Raw genomic sequence first — 16,763 nt, forward strand, 5'->3', positions numbered from 1 at the left:
CACACAAGAACCTCAAGCTTGAGTTCCCTCTTCACAAGGCTACCTTAGCCCTATCCATAATTGATTTCCCTTCCAGTATGTGAATAGTCCCGGCAGAAACAATCTTGGCCATCACCCAAGTCAGCCCCTGCCCCAATCTGGTATCATTTTAGATCAATGAAATGGAAATGCTTAGAGATGTGAAAAATACACATCCCTCAGTTGTCCTCCCAGAAGCAACTCAACAGAGGAATCATTAAACCCGAGAGATTCCAGGGTGATCTACAGGGTTGGTAACTCTTCTAGACCCATGGAGTAGAAGGGTAATCAACTCTCTGTATCATCCTTTCTAGTGCCAAAACATTTCATGCATCCTCCCCACTCTGGTGTTGAAGTCCTGTAATTGGCCCCTATGATGAACTCGGTGAGTTATTTCTATGTGTACCTGAAGTCTGTCTCCTCAGCTCCTCCCGGCTGAAGGTTCCAGGTAATGCAGATGGTTTCTCTGCGTGGTTGGTGCTTTGGCCTGCGTGATGATTGAGTTGGCCATCTGCCTGCTGCAGTCTGGAAGGCAGTGTAGTGACTTGTGCATTGTGAAGAGCCCTTGGAACATGAAGGGTGGGCAGGTCCTAGTCATACAGCCAGCTTCTAGCATCTATCACAGTAACCCTACTCCAATTCCACTTCATTCTCCCGACATCCCCACAGATCCTAGGACTCCCCCACACACATTAGGAGCAATTTACAACAGCCAGTTAACCTGCTGATCCATGTGCCTTTGGAATGTGCGGATTAATGGGAGCTCCTGGTGAAAACACATGCGGTCACGGGAAGAGCAGAGCAGGCAAGTTCATCACAGCAAGAAGCAGAGGTCAAGGTTGGCCGGGGGAGGGGATTTACAATGTGGTGAGGAAGGAGCTCTATGTGCTACAGAGGGTACAGCTACTACAGAGTTGGCCTCATACATCCTGCTGTTAATGTTCTGTAAAGATACAGCCTATCTTGCAGGAGGTACAGCTGAAAAGATACAGCCTGTCTTAGAAGGTCTTACAGAAGATGTATCTCAACCCATTGGTTCACCCAGGACCATCCAAGTAACAGCTGGATGCCTGGAGTTAGCTGGACTGTGGATGTGGAAACTGGGTTATCTCTGTCTGATCTGATTTTGTGTATGATTGGGGTTCAGGCAAGGGCTGGATATTTCTGGGCAATGCTACAACTACAGGAGTGAGGGAGCTGATACAGCTCTGACTTCAGAAGCAGATAAACATCACTGCCGATTGCCAATGCTGCTAGCCTCCTGCTAACGTGACACAGCATCACAGGCAACACACATCAGAGAGGCAGTATTCGCAAATAAAAACATTCATTATGTGCAGTTTTTACAAGCAAGGACACAATTAGAACATTTTAGTGCAAAGTGGTCAAAGTGTTGCTGAACTGCAGTGACGTCTCTGACTGGTTTTTGCAGCAATGCTGGTTCCTGTTGAGGGCAGGCAGCCATTGACTGCTCCTGGAGGGAGATCCCAGTCCTTTCCCTCAGCCAGGAGAGCTTCTTGTGCAGCTTGTGGGTTATGTGAAAGATTTCCTCATGGTGGGTCCCACGTTTCAGAGGTATACTCAATCCCAGCCCCTGTGGACAAGAGAATTCTGCTGTGTTATCTTTCAGAGATGCCAGCTCTTGTAGATTGTAGGCGTCATCACCTCGTCAGCACAATGTCCTTTTAAATAATGAGATTTTTCTTAATATAGAACCCAGAACAGTACACGCCCTTCGGCCCACAATATTGTGCTGACCTATCTAAACCTACTCCAGGGAACAAGGTCAGCTGGTGCTCCCTCTGTTATCCACGCTGACCCTGTGTGGGACACTCTTCAGTAAACTGGAGAGCAGAGCAGCGGGATAACTGCAGGAAATGCAAGTAACAGCACCCTATACTACTAATCAAATCCATGTTCGCTCAAGGGCCAACACATGAGACCGCAGTGTTCAGAATTTACAGCAAAACACAAAACTGGAAGAACTCAGCAAGTCGGGCAGCATCTATGGAGGGATGTGGACTGTTGATCATTTGGGCCAGGATTCTTTGCCTGGACTGAGTCCGATGGGTCAGACCAGATGAAGAGTTTTGATCTGAACTGTTAACTGTCCGTTTACCTCCATAGAAGTATCCATCATTTTGTGTGTTGCTTCACTCCATAACATTAGTGTTCTCAGGAATTGCACTTAACAAGGACGGGTGGGAGGCCCTAACTCACGGAGTAAGGACCTTCTCCACTCTGCTTGAAAGGGGCAAACCGAGGTATTCTCCTCCCCCTTCCACCGTTTCTCCCCTGATGTTTGTCCGTGTTGGCTAAGGTTTATAGGTTCCCTGCACCTTCTGTAACGTGATCGTGTGTGAGCACTTGCACAGACTGTCCTGACTTCCCAACACTCCCCTCTTTCTAGTCGGAATGGTGATTAGTCCTCCAATCTCTAGCCTGTTGACTGTAGTCCCTGTTACACCGGCAATGTAGCCAATGAATACCACCCACCAATAAACCCGAGACCTACTGCCTTGTACCAATTTAAACCACTGTAAAGCTGGGATATATGCCCAGTGGCATTTATTAGGTATAGAAGCTACCTAATAAATGGCCAGTGTGTGTACATTCATGGTCTTCTGCTGCTGTAGCACATCCACTTCAAGGTCTGACATGTTGTGCATTTAGAGATGCTCTTCTGCACACCACTGTTGTAATGTGTGGTTGGTTGAGTTACAATTACCTTCCTGTCAGCTTGAACCAGTCTGGCTATTCTCCCCTGACCTCTCTCATTAACAAGGCATTTTCCTCCACAGAACTCCCACTCACTGGATTTTTTTTTTTGTTTTTCGCACGATTCTCTTTAAATTCTAGAGACTGTTGTGTGTTTAAAATCCCAGGAGATCAGCAGTTTCTGAGATTCTCAAACCACCCTATCTGGTACCAACAATCATTCCACGGTCATCTCACTGAGATCACATTTCTTCCCCATTCTGATGTTTGGTCTGAAAAACAACTGAACCTCTTGACCATGTCCACGTGCTTTTTTGCATTGAGTTGCTGCCATATTTTCAGAAGCCCTTTGACAAGGTGCCACACATGAGGCTGCTTAACATGCTTGGGCTCATGGTATTACAGGAAAGGTTCTGGCATGGATAAAGCAGTGGCTGATTGGCAGGAGGCAAAGAGTGGGAATAAAGGCAGCTTTTTCTGACTAGCTGCCGATGACTAATGGTGTTCCGCAAGGGTCTTTGTTGGGACCGATTCTTTTTATGTTATATGTCGACGATTTGGATAATGGAATTGATGGCTTTGTTGCAAAGTTTGCAGAAGATATGAAGGTAACTGTAGAGGTAGGTAGTTTTGAGGAAGTAGAGGGGAAAGACTTAGAAAGATTAGGAGAATGGGTAAAGAAATGGCAGATCAAATGCAGAGTTGGGAAGTGTATGGTCATGCACTTTGGTAGAAGAAATGAAAGGGTTGACTATTTTCTAAATGGAGAGAAAATATTAAAAAAACTGAAATGCAAAGGGATTTGGGAGTCCTTGTGCAGGATTCCCAAAAGGTTAATTTGCAGGTTTAGTCTGTGGTGAGAAAGACAAATGCGATGTTAGCATTCATTTCAAGAGGTCTAGAATACAATACAAAGCATATAATGTTGAGACTCTCTATAAAGCACTGATGAAGCCTCACTTGGAGTATTGTGAGCAGATTTGGGCTTTTAATCTTAGAAAGGATGTACTGAAACTGGAGAGGGTTCAAAGAAGGTTTATGAAAATGATTCCAGGATTGAATGGCTTGTATTCTTGAGGAGTGTTTGATGGCTCTGGGCCTGTACTCACTGGAATTCAGAAGAATGAGGGATGACCTCATTGAAACCTATCCAGTGGTGAAAGGCCTTGATAGAGTGGATGTGGAGAGGATGTTCCCTAAGGTGGGAGAGTCTAAAACCAGAGGACACAATCTCAGAATAGAGGGGTGTCCTTTAAGAACAGAGATGAAGAGGAATTTCTTTAGTCAGGGAGTGGTGAATCTGTGGAATTAATTGTCACAGGCAGCTGTGGAAGTCAAGTCTTTATGTATATTTAAAGCAGAAGTTGACAGATTCTTGATTGTTCAGGGCATGTAGGGATACAGGGAGCAGACAGAAGATTGGGGCTGAAAGGATGATTGGATCAGCCATGATGAAATGGCAGAGCAGACTCGATGGGCCAAATGGCCTAATTCTCCTCCTATATCTTGTGGTCTTATAGTCTTATATGATTGGCTGATTAGATACTTGCATGAACAAGAACATATTTTAAAATTAATTTTTGTTATTTAGAGATGCAGCACATTCATAAGCCCTTCTGGCCCACTGAGCCTGCACCGACCCAAATACACGCAAATCAACATTTAATCAGCCAACCCGTATGACCTTGGAATGTGGGAAGAAACCAGGGCAACTGGGGGAAACCTACGCGGTCACGACGAGAATGTACAAACTCCTTACTGGCAGCAGTGGGAATTGAACCTGGGTCACTGGCACTGTAAAGCACTACGCTATCTACTGGGCTACCGTGCCGATCGAAAACATTGATTTTACTTACTCCGATAAGCAGAAATTGAAACGACCTCGATCGACGAGGGTTGGATTTGAGTCCATGTGTGCTGAGCACAGTGTATTAACAGCCCATCGCCTTAACCAGATGGCCATCTCATCGCATGCAAGTAATAATTTATTAATTAAACAACCATATGGGCTGAACAAACTGCTTCATCATCGCAACACCATCAGGCGTAACGTATGAAAGAGGAAGATGTCTTGGATGTGTTTGTGGAAAGGTGTTGCACAGAGAGCAGCTCGATATTGTGTCTGTATCTGATGTCTTGTGTAACCAGCTCCTGTGTGTCTAGATTAGATGTGCCATGCACTGGCTTCAAACAGTTCTGGCTCATGACAAACAGCTCTTTGAATTTCCCTTTCCTCCTTCAAGGTTGAAGAACTTTGAGGCTGGAGGAGCCTACAAGAAGGTGTGGGGGAATAACCAGGACGGTGTGGTGGCCAGCCAGCCAGCTCGAGTGATGGACGACCGGGAGCAGATGGCAATGAGTGGTGGATACATCCGCAGGTAAGGTGGTTCGGAAACAGGGCCGAGACTGGATGTTACTGGCAGAGAAGTTGGCTTTACTCGCCTCAGCTCTGAACTGATTCTAAAAATCTTCAGGCTCACTTTCAAGGAATTTACAGCTTGCGTTCTTGGCATTATTTATTTATTTGTCTATTCATTCATTCAGTTATTGCACAATTTGTCTTTGTTTTGGTATGTTTTTTTCATAAATTCTAATGCAATTCTTTATTTTCCTGTAAACGCCTGTAGGAAAACAAATCTCAGGGTTGTATATGGTGATACACGTGTACATTGATAATAAATTTATGTTGAACTTTGAATTAAATTAAGTGGGTGATAAGAACACATCAGGCAATGATGTTGCCTGACAATTATAATTATTGATTAGTCGCCATTGATTCAAGTAACTCAAAGGTGCTCCAGAGTCTGAATCATTAACTCTTTATTTTCACAACTCTTATTTACTTTGACAACTGTTTAGTTTATTCAAATTTATTTATTTATTGAAATACAGCACGGAGCAGCCTCTGCCAGCAACCCCTGAGTAAACCCTAGCCAAGTCACAGGATAATTTACAATGTCTAGTCAGTCTACCAACAGTAAGCCTTTGGACTGTGGAAGAAAGCTGGAGAACTCAGAGGAAACCCATGTGGTCACGGGGAGAACGTACAAACTCCTTACAGACAGTGGCGGGAAATGAACCCGGGTCACGGGTACTGTAAAGCGTCGTGCTGACCGCTGACTTCAGAACGCTGAATTGTGTCAATGAGATGCAACCAATTAGAGGTCTCCAGGCACAGCCTCTGGAAGCTCCTCCCTGAACTAAACCTCACTCCTATCGTCTCAATGTACAACTGTCCCAGCTTCAGTTACTTCTCTGAAATCCCGTAAGAAATCGCTATCATAAACACAAGGGGTTCTGTAGATGCAGTAAATCCAAAGTACGTACTTACTGCCAATGACGCCGCTGGTCATTGATTGATTGATTCCTGGGATGGATGGCAGGACTTTCATATGAAGAAAGACTGGATGAACTGGGCTTGTACTCGTTGGAATTTAGAAGATTGAGGGGGGATCTGATTGAAACGTATAAAATCCTAAAGGGATTGGACAGGCTAGATGCAGGAAGATTGTTCCCAATGTTGGGGAAGTCCAGAACGAGGGGTCACAGTTTGAGGATAAGGGGGAAGCCTTTTAGGACCGAGATTAGGAAAAACTTCTTCACACAGAGAGTGGTGAATCTGTGGAATTCCCTGCCACAGGAAACAGTTGAGGCCAGTTCATTGGCTATATTTAAGAGGGAGTTAGATATGGCCCTTGTGGCTAAGGGGATCGGGGGTATGGAGGGAAGGCTGGTACAGGGTTCTGAGTTGGATGATCAGCCATGATCGTACTGAATGGCGGTGCAAGTTCGAAGAGCCGAATGGCCTACTCCTGCACCTATTTTCTATGTTTTATGGTGTTTAGGTCATCAATGAAGGTCCTCCATCTCTGTCTGTCTTTGGCCATCTTCTCTATTGTGCACCAGGTGTGGTTCAGGGTCCTTTCTGCCTCTATGGTATGGCACCAAGTTCTCTTCTCTGCCCTCCAGGGGTCCACTGAAGTGTAATCTTGTTGATGGGGTTAGGCTCCCTTCTCATCACGTGCCTAATCCATCCCCAGTATCTTCTCCTGATGATCGAGGCCATGTCCTCTTGGTGACACTGAAGGAGTAGGGCATGGCTGGAGAACCTTCTTGGCCAGAGTAATATACACAAAATGCTGGAGGAGCTCAGGAGGTCAGGCAGCATTAGTGGGCTGGAAAGGAAAGGGCAAGGTGCCAGAATAAGGTGGTGAGGGGAGCGGAAGGAGTACAAGCTGGCAGGTGACAGGTGAGGAGGGGAAAAGTAGGTGGGTGCGGAAGGGGGCTGAGGTGAGCAGCAGGGAGGTGATAGGCGGAAAAGGTAAAGGGCTGGAGAAGAAGATATCTGATAGGAAAGGAGAGTGGATCATGAGTGGAAGGGAAGGAGGAGGGGACCCAGGAGAGGTGATAGACAACTGAGAAGAAGAGAGAGCATTCTTCCCTCTTCCTTTCCAGTCCTTTTGATGGGTCTCAGTGGCCACTTTATTTGATGTCTCCTGTACCTAATAAAGTGGCCACTGGGTGTATGTTCATGGTCTGAAGTAGCCCATCACTTCAAAGTTCGACGTGTTGTGTGTTCAGAAATGCTGTTCTACACACTACCCCATCTGGCATCAACAATCATTCCCTGGTCAAAACCATCTAGATCACTTTTCTTCCCCATTCTGATGTTTGGTCTGAACAACAACTGAACCTCTTGACCATGTATGTATGCTTTTATGCATCGAGCTGCTGCCACATGATTGGCATTAACGAGCATGTTTACAGTTCAAAGTACATATATGTCATCATGTACAACCCTGAGATTAATTTTCTTGCTGGCATACACAACAAATCCAAGGAGCACAATAGAATCAATGAAAAATCGCACCCAACAAGACGGACAACAATCAGTGTGCAAAAGTCATAGTCATAGTCATACTTTATTGATCCTGGGGGAATTGGTTAAAAAGGCAACGAACTGTGCAAATACAAAAAGAAAGAGGGGAAAAAAGAAGTAATAATAATAATAATAATAAGTAAGCCATAAATATTGAGAACATGAGATGAAAGATCCTTGAAAGTGAGTCCATAGGTTGTGGGAACAGTTTGGTGTTGGGGTGAGTGAAGTTGAGTGAAGTTATCCCTGCTGGTTCAGGAGCCGGATGGTTGAGGGGTAGTAACTGTTCCTGAACCTGGTGGTGTGGATCCTGAGGCTTCTATACCTTCTTCCTGATGCCATCAGTGAGAAGAGAGCATGGCCTGGGTGGTGGGGGAGAGGGGGTCCCTGCTCGTGGATGATGCTCCTTTCCTCTGACAACGCTTCATGTAGATGTGCTCATGGTGGGGAAGGCGTATTAGGTACAGTTGTACCTAATAAGCTGAGTGTATAAGAAATGAGTATCTTGAATTTGATGAATGCAATGAAAATGTTGGTTATCCGGTTTCTAGTTACTAAAGGAGTTTTCTTATTGAATAAAGTAATGATTAATAAAAATCTGAGAGCAGTTAGTCTCCTGAACTCTTAGCCCAGTTTACCACTGTTGGGATTTCCATTCTTCCCTTGAGTTGCCTGTAATTTGGGTGAAGTCACTTGTTGGTAAAGACCCATTTTCAGTTTACTTACTTGGGCCCTTAGCTCCCAAGTAGAGCATAGTCATCGATGACCTCCCGTCGCCTATGTCCTCTGAAGTGGGTGGTATGGTTGGAACTGATCAATGCTTTTGCAATCCATTGCATCTACTGTATAGGAGATGGACCCATACAGCTCTGTTGGCTGGCCGTGCCCATTTCCACCTCTCACAACGGGGACGTAGGGTTAGAATTTGAAAGGCATTTTCAGTTTACCTTATGCAATTTTTCTGACCTCAGAGTCACAGATGACGCTCGGGAGAATGAGATGGAGGAGAACCTGGATCAGGTGGGCAGCATCATTGGTAACCTACGACACATGGCACTTGACATGGGCAACGAGATCAGCTCCCAGAATGCTCAGATTGACAGGATTGTCACCAAGGTAAGTGTAGACGCTTCTCTTCCGGCCGAGCGTCCTGCGTTCAGTGTACAGGACATGCCCTCCACCACACCGTAGAAACCTAACATAGGCTGGAAGATCTCAAACGGCTGTCTTTTTAGAGGTGGAATCAGTGGACTGCTTGAGAACTTCAGAAGGACTACAAGAATATCATACGGTTGGCCCGGCAGTAACTATAACTGAGGTCGATTGGAACTGGTTTGTTGTTGTCCCGTGTACTGAGACACAGTGAAAAGCTTGTCTTGGTGAACTACACAGACAGACCATTCCATGCATAAGTACACTGAGGCAGTAAACAGAAAGCGGAATGCAGAATATCGTCACAGATATAGAGAAAGTGCAGTGCAGGTAGTCAGATAAAGCACAGGAGTCATGATAAGGTAGGTTATCAGGTCAAGAGTTCATCCTGTAGTGGATGAGAGGTGCATTCGTGTGTTCAAATAAAACTAATTAACCCATGTACATCATCTGCAAAATACTTCAAACTTTTTAGGAACTTTTATTTCTAGATTAATAATTAATAAGTATCAAGAACATGAGTTGTAGAGCCTTGGAAAGCGAGTCCAAAGGTTGTAGAATCAATTCAGTGTTCTCCATGTTGGTTCCTGAGCCTGATGATTGAAGAGTAATAACTGCTCCTGAATCTGGTAGTGTGGGACCAGAGGCTCCTGTACCTCCTTCTTCTCAGCAGTGAGAAGAGAGCATGGTCTGGGTGGTGGGCATCCCTGATGATGGATGCTGCTTTCCTGTGACAACGCTCCCTGTAGATGTGCTCAGTGGTGAGGAGAGCTTTTCCTGAGATGGACTGGTATCTCAGTGCATGTGATGGTAATAAACCCTTAGCCACAGGAATACTGATGCAGCTGCATCCCAGGCACATAGCAACAGATAAGCAGCATTCACAAGAGAAACGTCAATTAAACACAAATACAACTAATACCCACTGCCTGAGAGAAGTTTATAAAATAGCAAGAGGTAGAGAGAGTAGACAGTCAGAATCTTTGTAGCTCATCCCCTCTAAATCTAGGCAGCATCCCCTTGATGGGATGAATGGCCTTATTCTATAGAACCTTTTTTTTTATATACCATTAAGCAAGGGGCCAGTTGACCCCAGGTTGGTAACCCCAGGCATAGAATAATCAGGGGCCAGAAAACTGTCCCATCATGTGACATATCCTTGCCCTACAAGGATAACCACAGGCTACATAGAAAGGCCTTTATGACTGATTTAATATGGTAAAACTCTCCAAACTGGCCCATAGGAAGGTGGAGGAGAGTGAACTTTGGCCAGAACTTAAGCAGTTGACCACTTTTGAGGGAATTTCGGAGGCGGGCCAAGAGATGGAGGAGATAATTGAGGAGAGGAGAGATTGTGTGAGTACACACGATGTGCGCTAAACTCTCTGTGTTGCTGTTCTCAGGGTGACATGAACAAAGCTCGTATTGATGAGGCCAACAAACATGCCAACAAGATGTTGGAGAGTGGCTGAAGGGAAAAGGAAACTTCGGCCACCCTGTCACACCGCCAAATTCACCCATCATCCATTGCAGCATCTATGAGGCCCGGGAGGGCAACTCCCTGTGCAGTGAGAGGTTCAACATCTCTGTACATTATGATTTATTTTGTAATTTCTCAGTGTAGCAAGATGTTCCAGTTGTGGAAGTGTATTTTTTTAAGTGTGGATTTGTATTATTGCCTGTTGAAAGAGTAAATTGTGTATTTAGTTTTTTAATCCTTGTACTTGTCTGCAGTTTTCCTGTTTGAGTCTTTCTACGTAATATTATAATATAAAGTGTTGATAGTCAAATGAAACGTGAGCTCTCTGTGTGTACGGTTGAATCTCAATAAACACAATCAGGTCCAGCGTCCCTCTCTAACCAGAGGGCTTCAATCTCAGACTTTCAGATCTGAGACCAGTCTCAGGTTGGAGGAGCAACACCTCATATTCCGTCTGGGTAGCCTCCAGCCTGATGACATGAACATTGATTTCTCTAACTTCTGGTAATTTCTCAACCCCTTCTCTTTTTTTCCATTCCCCATTCTGGCTCCCCTCTTACCCCTTCTCCTCACCTGCCCACCACCTCCGTTTGTTGCCTCTCCTTATTCCCTCTCTCCCATCATCCTCTGTTTTCAACTAGATTCCTTTCTCGGCAGAGCAGCTTCGATGGGCCACATGGCCAAATTCTGCTCCTATATCTTACGGTCTTTTTCAGCCCTTCACCTTGGTACCTGTCACATCCCAGCTTCTCACTTCATCCCCACACACCTCTCAGCTTCTGCTCCTTCCCCCTCCTCCCACCATGTTCTTCTCTCTCCTTCCCCCTTCCTTTGCAGTCCTGAGGAAGGGTCTTGGCCTGAAACGTTGACTGCTTATTTTTCTCCACAGAAACTGCCAGTCCTGCTGAATTCCTTCAGCATTCTGTGTGTGTTGAATGTCAGATTTTGCCACTTATGATCTATTAACCAAATAAGCCATGGACCTGTACTCGTGCTGGTTGAGAATGAGATGTAGCTTTCCTACCGTCACAACTCTGCAAAACTGTCTTGGTAACTGGGGTACCTCCAGCTCAATTTGCTGGTATTTATCCAATTAAAACGATCACAGGGAATGGTAAAATACTTTCAATGCAGGATAAGGCCATTTGGCTTATTGAGTGTCCATGCCTTCTCCTTGATGTCAACTGACCAGTCATCCCAATTCCACTTCCCGTTCCCTCACCGACATATCTGTCCATGGCCGCCTCCATTGTCAGATCAGGGCCAAACAAAAGTAGAGCAGTGCTCCCCAACCGTGTGCACCAATACCATCAAACAAGGTTGGGAAGCCCTGAGTTAGTGGGACTGCATAGGCATTCTTCAGCCTGGGTGCATGGACGTGGAATTCTTAAATTTCTAGTAAGCGCTCACTCTATTTTCTTTTCTTCTCTCGCCCCTTGATCCACCAGTCCTCCCCCTCCCACCCCAACCATTACCTTATCGCCTTCCCCTCCTCCACCCTCTCCAATTGCCCATCTCCCATACACTGTTCCCACCGGTTCCCCTCCCCAACTCCTTCCTGTTATTCCATTTTCCTCCTCCTATCAGATTCCATCAGCTTCAACCCTTTGTTATCTCCATGTGTCACCTCCCAGTGTCTGAGATCATTTACCCATCACCTCCCAGGGTCCGACATCATTCACACCCTCACCTGGATCCACCCGTCACCTCCCAGTGTCTGAAATCAATCACACCCTCACCTGGATCCACCTGTCACCTCCCAGTGTCTGAGATCAATCACACCCTCACCTGGATCCACCCGTCACCTCCCAGTGTCTGACATCATTCACACCCTCACCTGCATCCACCCGTCACCTCCCAGTGTCTGAGATCAATCACACCCTCACCTGGATCCACCTGTCACCTCCCAGTGTCTGATATCATTCACACCCTCACCTGGATCCACCCGTCACCTCCCAGTGTCTGAAATCAATCACACCCTCACCTGGATCCACCTGTCACCTCCCAGTGTCTGAAATCAATCACACCCTCACCTGGATCCACCCGTCACCTCCCAGTGTCTGAAATCAATCACACCCTCACCTGGATCCACCCATCACCTCCCAGTGTCTGAGATCATTCACACCCTCACCTGGATCCACCCGTCACCTCCCAGTGTCTGACATCATTCACACCCTCACCTGCATCCACCCGTCACCTCCCAGTGTCTGACATCATTCACACCCTCACCTGGATCCACCCGTCACCTCCCAGTGTCTGAGATCAATCACACCCTCACCTGGATCCACCTGTCACCTGCTAGTTCATGCTCCACCCCTTCTTTCCACCTTTTTAATTCTGCCAGTCTCCCCCTTCCTTCCAGCCAGGTGAAGAGTCACAGCCTGAAGCATCAACTCCATAGATACCAGCTGAAGCACTGAGCTACAGTGCTTTGTTCCTCCGGGATGTCTGCCTTTGGCAGGTGCCCAAGATTTCTACTCTGCCATTCCAGAACTGTTTGCCTTGTGTACTCTCCCTGTTAAACCTTAGTGACTTATGCCATAAATACTGTGTTGTATTGAACAATTCTTTGTTTGATGCCAGAAGATTAGTTTTTTTGGAAGATTCCAAAATCTGGATCTGGGTTAAGGTTTATCAGGATTCAACTTCAGAGTTTGATGTGAAAGGGAGAGCCTTTTCCCTCACTGTCCGCCCTTTGATGAGGGATGGGGGTTTTCTGAATCCTTGTGTGCTTTCCAGTAAATAAGCGACGAAATCCAAGGCTTTTTTCTTTTGTGCTTTATATCCTGTAAGTCACAGAAACGCAACTCAAGACATTCCATCCAAATTTTCTGCGTACCTGGGGGTGAGAGGGTAATTGGAGATTTCGGACAGATGTGATGACTTCCACTTGCTTGACTCAGCACACCCTCTCCTCTCAAAAGACACATTCCTTCATTATCTGGCCTCTCCCCCACTGACACTCTGTCCTAGTGCCCCCTACCTCTAGGTAAACATCTCACTGGGAATAATGTGTTTTGTGCTAATCCCAAAGATTTAGGAGCCAATCTTGGATGCCTCCCTTAAGGAAAATCCTCTTCCCTATGTCTCCCTCTCACTAGTATTGTTTCTGCTCTGGGTAGTGGGGAGCCGCATGTCAGTGGGGGAGGAACACGTCCAGAGGAAATCAATTGACGCTGCCCCTTTAAGAAACGTTTCCGATATTAGAGAACGGCAAACCAATTCTGAGAGATAAACGGAGCACAAAAGGCCTTCTATACCAATTAACCCCTTCAGTCCCAGCCTCACCTGCATACAGTGGAGCAGGGCTTTGGGGAAGTGAAGGTGAATCTTGTGTGATAAGACGGGGAGAGAGGCATTGTCTCTTTAAGTGCTTAGTGAGTTGTGGGCTCAGTCTTACTGTGACCTGATAGTTTCTGCAGTCACGGAATCTTACCTGCGAACTCATCGGACTCTGAGCCCCGAACTCCAGCCCACTCACACAGCTCGCTGGCCTGGCCCGGCCCAACGTCTGCATGCGATGGGTGTGAAAGTGTAAAAGGCTTTTCTTGTTCTGCACCACCTCACCCACCCACCATCTACCCACAGTATTGCTGCCAGTCACGTAGTGGTGAGCAGGCTGCTTGTTGCTGCTCCCCACACCTCACCCACCACACCCCCCCAGCTCCTCTTCCACCAACCAAGACCGTGTGTTTGTAGATGGTGCATGTCAGTGTCTGTGTCTGTCGCACCCCTCTGCTGCACGCAAGCCCAGAGCCACACCACCCCTGTCTTCACTCAGCCGTGACCTGTAATTATACCCTTAAAACTAAACTTAGAGGGAGTTTGCCTCTAATTCTACCTTAGAATCAGGTTTATTATCACTGACCAATGTCGTGTAATTGGTTGTTCTGTGCTAGCAGACGTAAGAAATGATTTTATAATAAAAAATACTTCAAAGGAGGAATGGTGAGGTAGCGTTCATGGGTTCACAGACTCTACAGGAACCTGAAGACAAAGGAGAAGAAGCTGTTCCTAAAATACTGAGTGTGTGGCTTCAGGCTCCTGTACCTCCTCGGGATGGTAGCACTGAGAGGAGAGCATGTCTGGATGCTGAGGGCCGTTAATGAGGACTCTTTCTCCATTTTATTGTTGGTTACTGGTTATCTCTGCCTTGTCTGTTGCTTTGACCGCTGGCTCACAATCTCCTGTTAAGTTGTGCTGCGAACCCAAGGGTTAACAGTGCGATTTTTTTTGGACTCTAGTTATAATCCCATATGGCAGATAGAGGGTTAATCCTCAGATGGATATTGGTGTCCACACCAGCATCCCAAGGTACACCAAAATGCACCTCTTCAAGTCACCGGGGAATAGGCTGAGATTTAGCTCCTTGTCTCCACAACACCAGAGAGAAAAAAAACATTACGTCCATGAAAGCTTTCATTCCGTAAGACCACAAGATATAGGAGCAGAATTAGGCCATTCGGCCCATCAAGTCTGTTCTGTCATTTCATCATGGCTAATCCGTTTTCCCCTCTGCCACACTGATGTGCCTCCCAAGTACCCTGAAGTGAGATCTGCATGTTGAATTGCTTATTGCAATGAGAAAGATTCACTCAGTTTAGCTTTGAGTGGCTCAGGGGAGTAAGACGCAGCATTATTTGACCCGTATCAAAGGAAGAATATGCTGGCCCTAGAGAGGGTCCAGAGGAGTTATAAAGTCACAGAGTGATAGTAAAATACAGCACGGAAACAGGCCCCTCAGCCCATCTAGTCCGTGCTGAAGTATTTAAACTGCCTACTCCCACTGAGGTTCACAAAAGAGATCCCAGGAATGAAAGGCTTAACCTATAACGCAAGGGCTCTCCACACCTGCGATCATCGGACCTCTTGCTTACTGGCATAAAAACAGATGGGAACCCCTGCTACAGAGAGTATTTGACGTCTCTGTGCCTGTACTCAATCGAGTTCAGAACAATGAGGGTGGATTTCATTGAAACCCACCAAATACTGAAAGGCCTGGATAGAGTGGGAGTAGAGAGGATGTCTCCATTAGTATGAGAGTCCAGGATCCAAGGGCACAGCTTCAGAATACAGAGACACCCCTTAAAAACTGTGATGAAGAGGAATATCTGTCAATTTGAGGAATTTGTCATAGAGCATAGCCGAGACCAAAACATTGGATGTATTTAAGGCAGAGATTGATAGAGCCTCTACTGGTAAAGGTGGGGGGAGGGGTTAAGGATTATGAGGAAAAACAGGAAAATGGGGGTTGCAGAAGAAATCAGAATCAATAAATGACAGAGCAGATTCAATGGACCAAATGGCCTCACCCTGCACCTACATCTTATGGTCTTATTATTAAGAGCCTGCTACAAGTAGTAGTCACCGTGGGTGGGATTGAATATATAAAATCAAGAAGTTGTCTTTAATATTGCCAGCTCTCAGATGAGAAGGAACAGTTTAGAAAGTTGTGTATTGCTATCAATCAGGGCGTTTCAATGTGCTGTTTGTTGAATCTCCGATAACCACGGCTATTAGCAGGCAACTCGGTATCACCCCAACGATAAAACGTCATGGTTTAATCTTGTAATAATATCAGAAATATGAGAACAGGAAGAACGATGGACAAAGTACGTACATTGATATCTCTGGAAAATTCCAAGAACAGGAAAAACCATTGTCATAGTACATTGATAACGATGGCAAACTTCTTCATTAAGTTTAGTTCCCCAACATTTTGTAATAAAAATGTGTGAATTAATTGTCTTGATGATATGTAGGTTAAGTAACCAGCACTGTCATTTCAACAATTGCACAGGCACAGGTGAAATGTCAATCATGTCTTGTTTTTGCCTGACTTGAATGTTTCGTTATGAACTTGTTTTGAAGACGTTACGATGCCATTTATTAAATCTGGGGTGATGCATGCCTTACATTTTGTATCAGGAATATGCAGCAACTTTGATGAGCAATGAGAAAATTAAACCTAGTTTGTTGAAATCCTTTTTCTGTTATCTTACTTTTGGTGCCCTCTAACTACTGTGTAAGTTTCTGGAATTTATTTATTTATAGATACAGCATGGACCGGGCCTTTTCAGCCCAACGAGCTGCACTGTCCTGCAACCCACCCATTTAACCCTTGCCTAATCACAGGACAATTTACAGTGACTAATCAACCTACTAAATGGCCTGTCTTTGGACTGCAGGAGGAAACCCGGAGGAAACGTATGCGTCACAGGGAGAACGTGCAAACCCCTCACAAACAACACCAGAATTGAACTCCACACTCCAAATGCCCTGAGCTGTAATTGTGTTGCTCTACCCACTACACCATGTGACACCCTGTTCCTTTGGCTCACTGTTTCTCAGTTCAAAGTAAATTTCTTATTAAAGTATGTACTATAGATGTCATCATATACAACCCGAGATTCATTTTCTTGCGGGCATTCACTGTATTTACAAAGAAACACTATAGAGTGAATGAAAATCTACACACGAAGATAGACAACCAAGCAAAATGCACTGTGCAAATAC

The 16,763-nt window shown here is 45.6% G+C and overlaps 1 protein-coding gene across 2 annotated transcripts in view; it reads left to right on the plus strand.

The window, feature by feature from the left end:
- LOC140203756 (synaptosomal-associated protein 25-like) overlaps nt 1-16,275 on the plus strand; it is an 80,490-nt gene extending 64,215 nt beyond the window's left edge. Inside the window, exons 6-8 of one of the 2 annotated variants that reach the window (XM_072269805.1) lie at nt 4,980-5,114; nt 8,587-8,731; nt 10,171-16,275. In XM_072269805.1, the coding sequence (XP_072125906.1) occupies nt 4,980-5,114; nt 8,587-8,731; nt 10,171-10,239 (349 nt within the window). In that variant the 3' untranslated portion in view covers nt 10,240-16,275. Of the gene's footprint in view, nt 1-4,979; nt 5,115-8,586; nt 9,179-10,170 lie in introns of those variants that run through there. The other variant, XM_072269804.1, reaches the window with a different exon arrangement.
- The last annotated feature ends 488 nt before the right edge of the window (nt 16,276-16,763 follow it).

Source organism: Mobula birostris, chromosome 10 (assembly GCF_030028105.1).
Source record: "Mobula birostris isolate sMobBir1 chromosome 10, sMobBir1.hap1, whole genome shotgun sequence".
Taxonomy (NCBI): Eukaryota; Metazoa; Chordata; class Chondrichthyes; order Myliobatiformes; family Myliobatidae; genus Mobula; species Mobula birostris.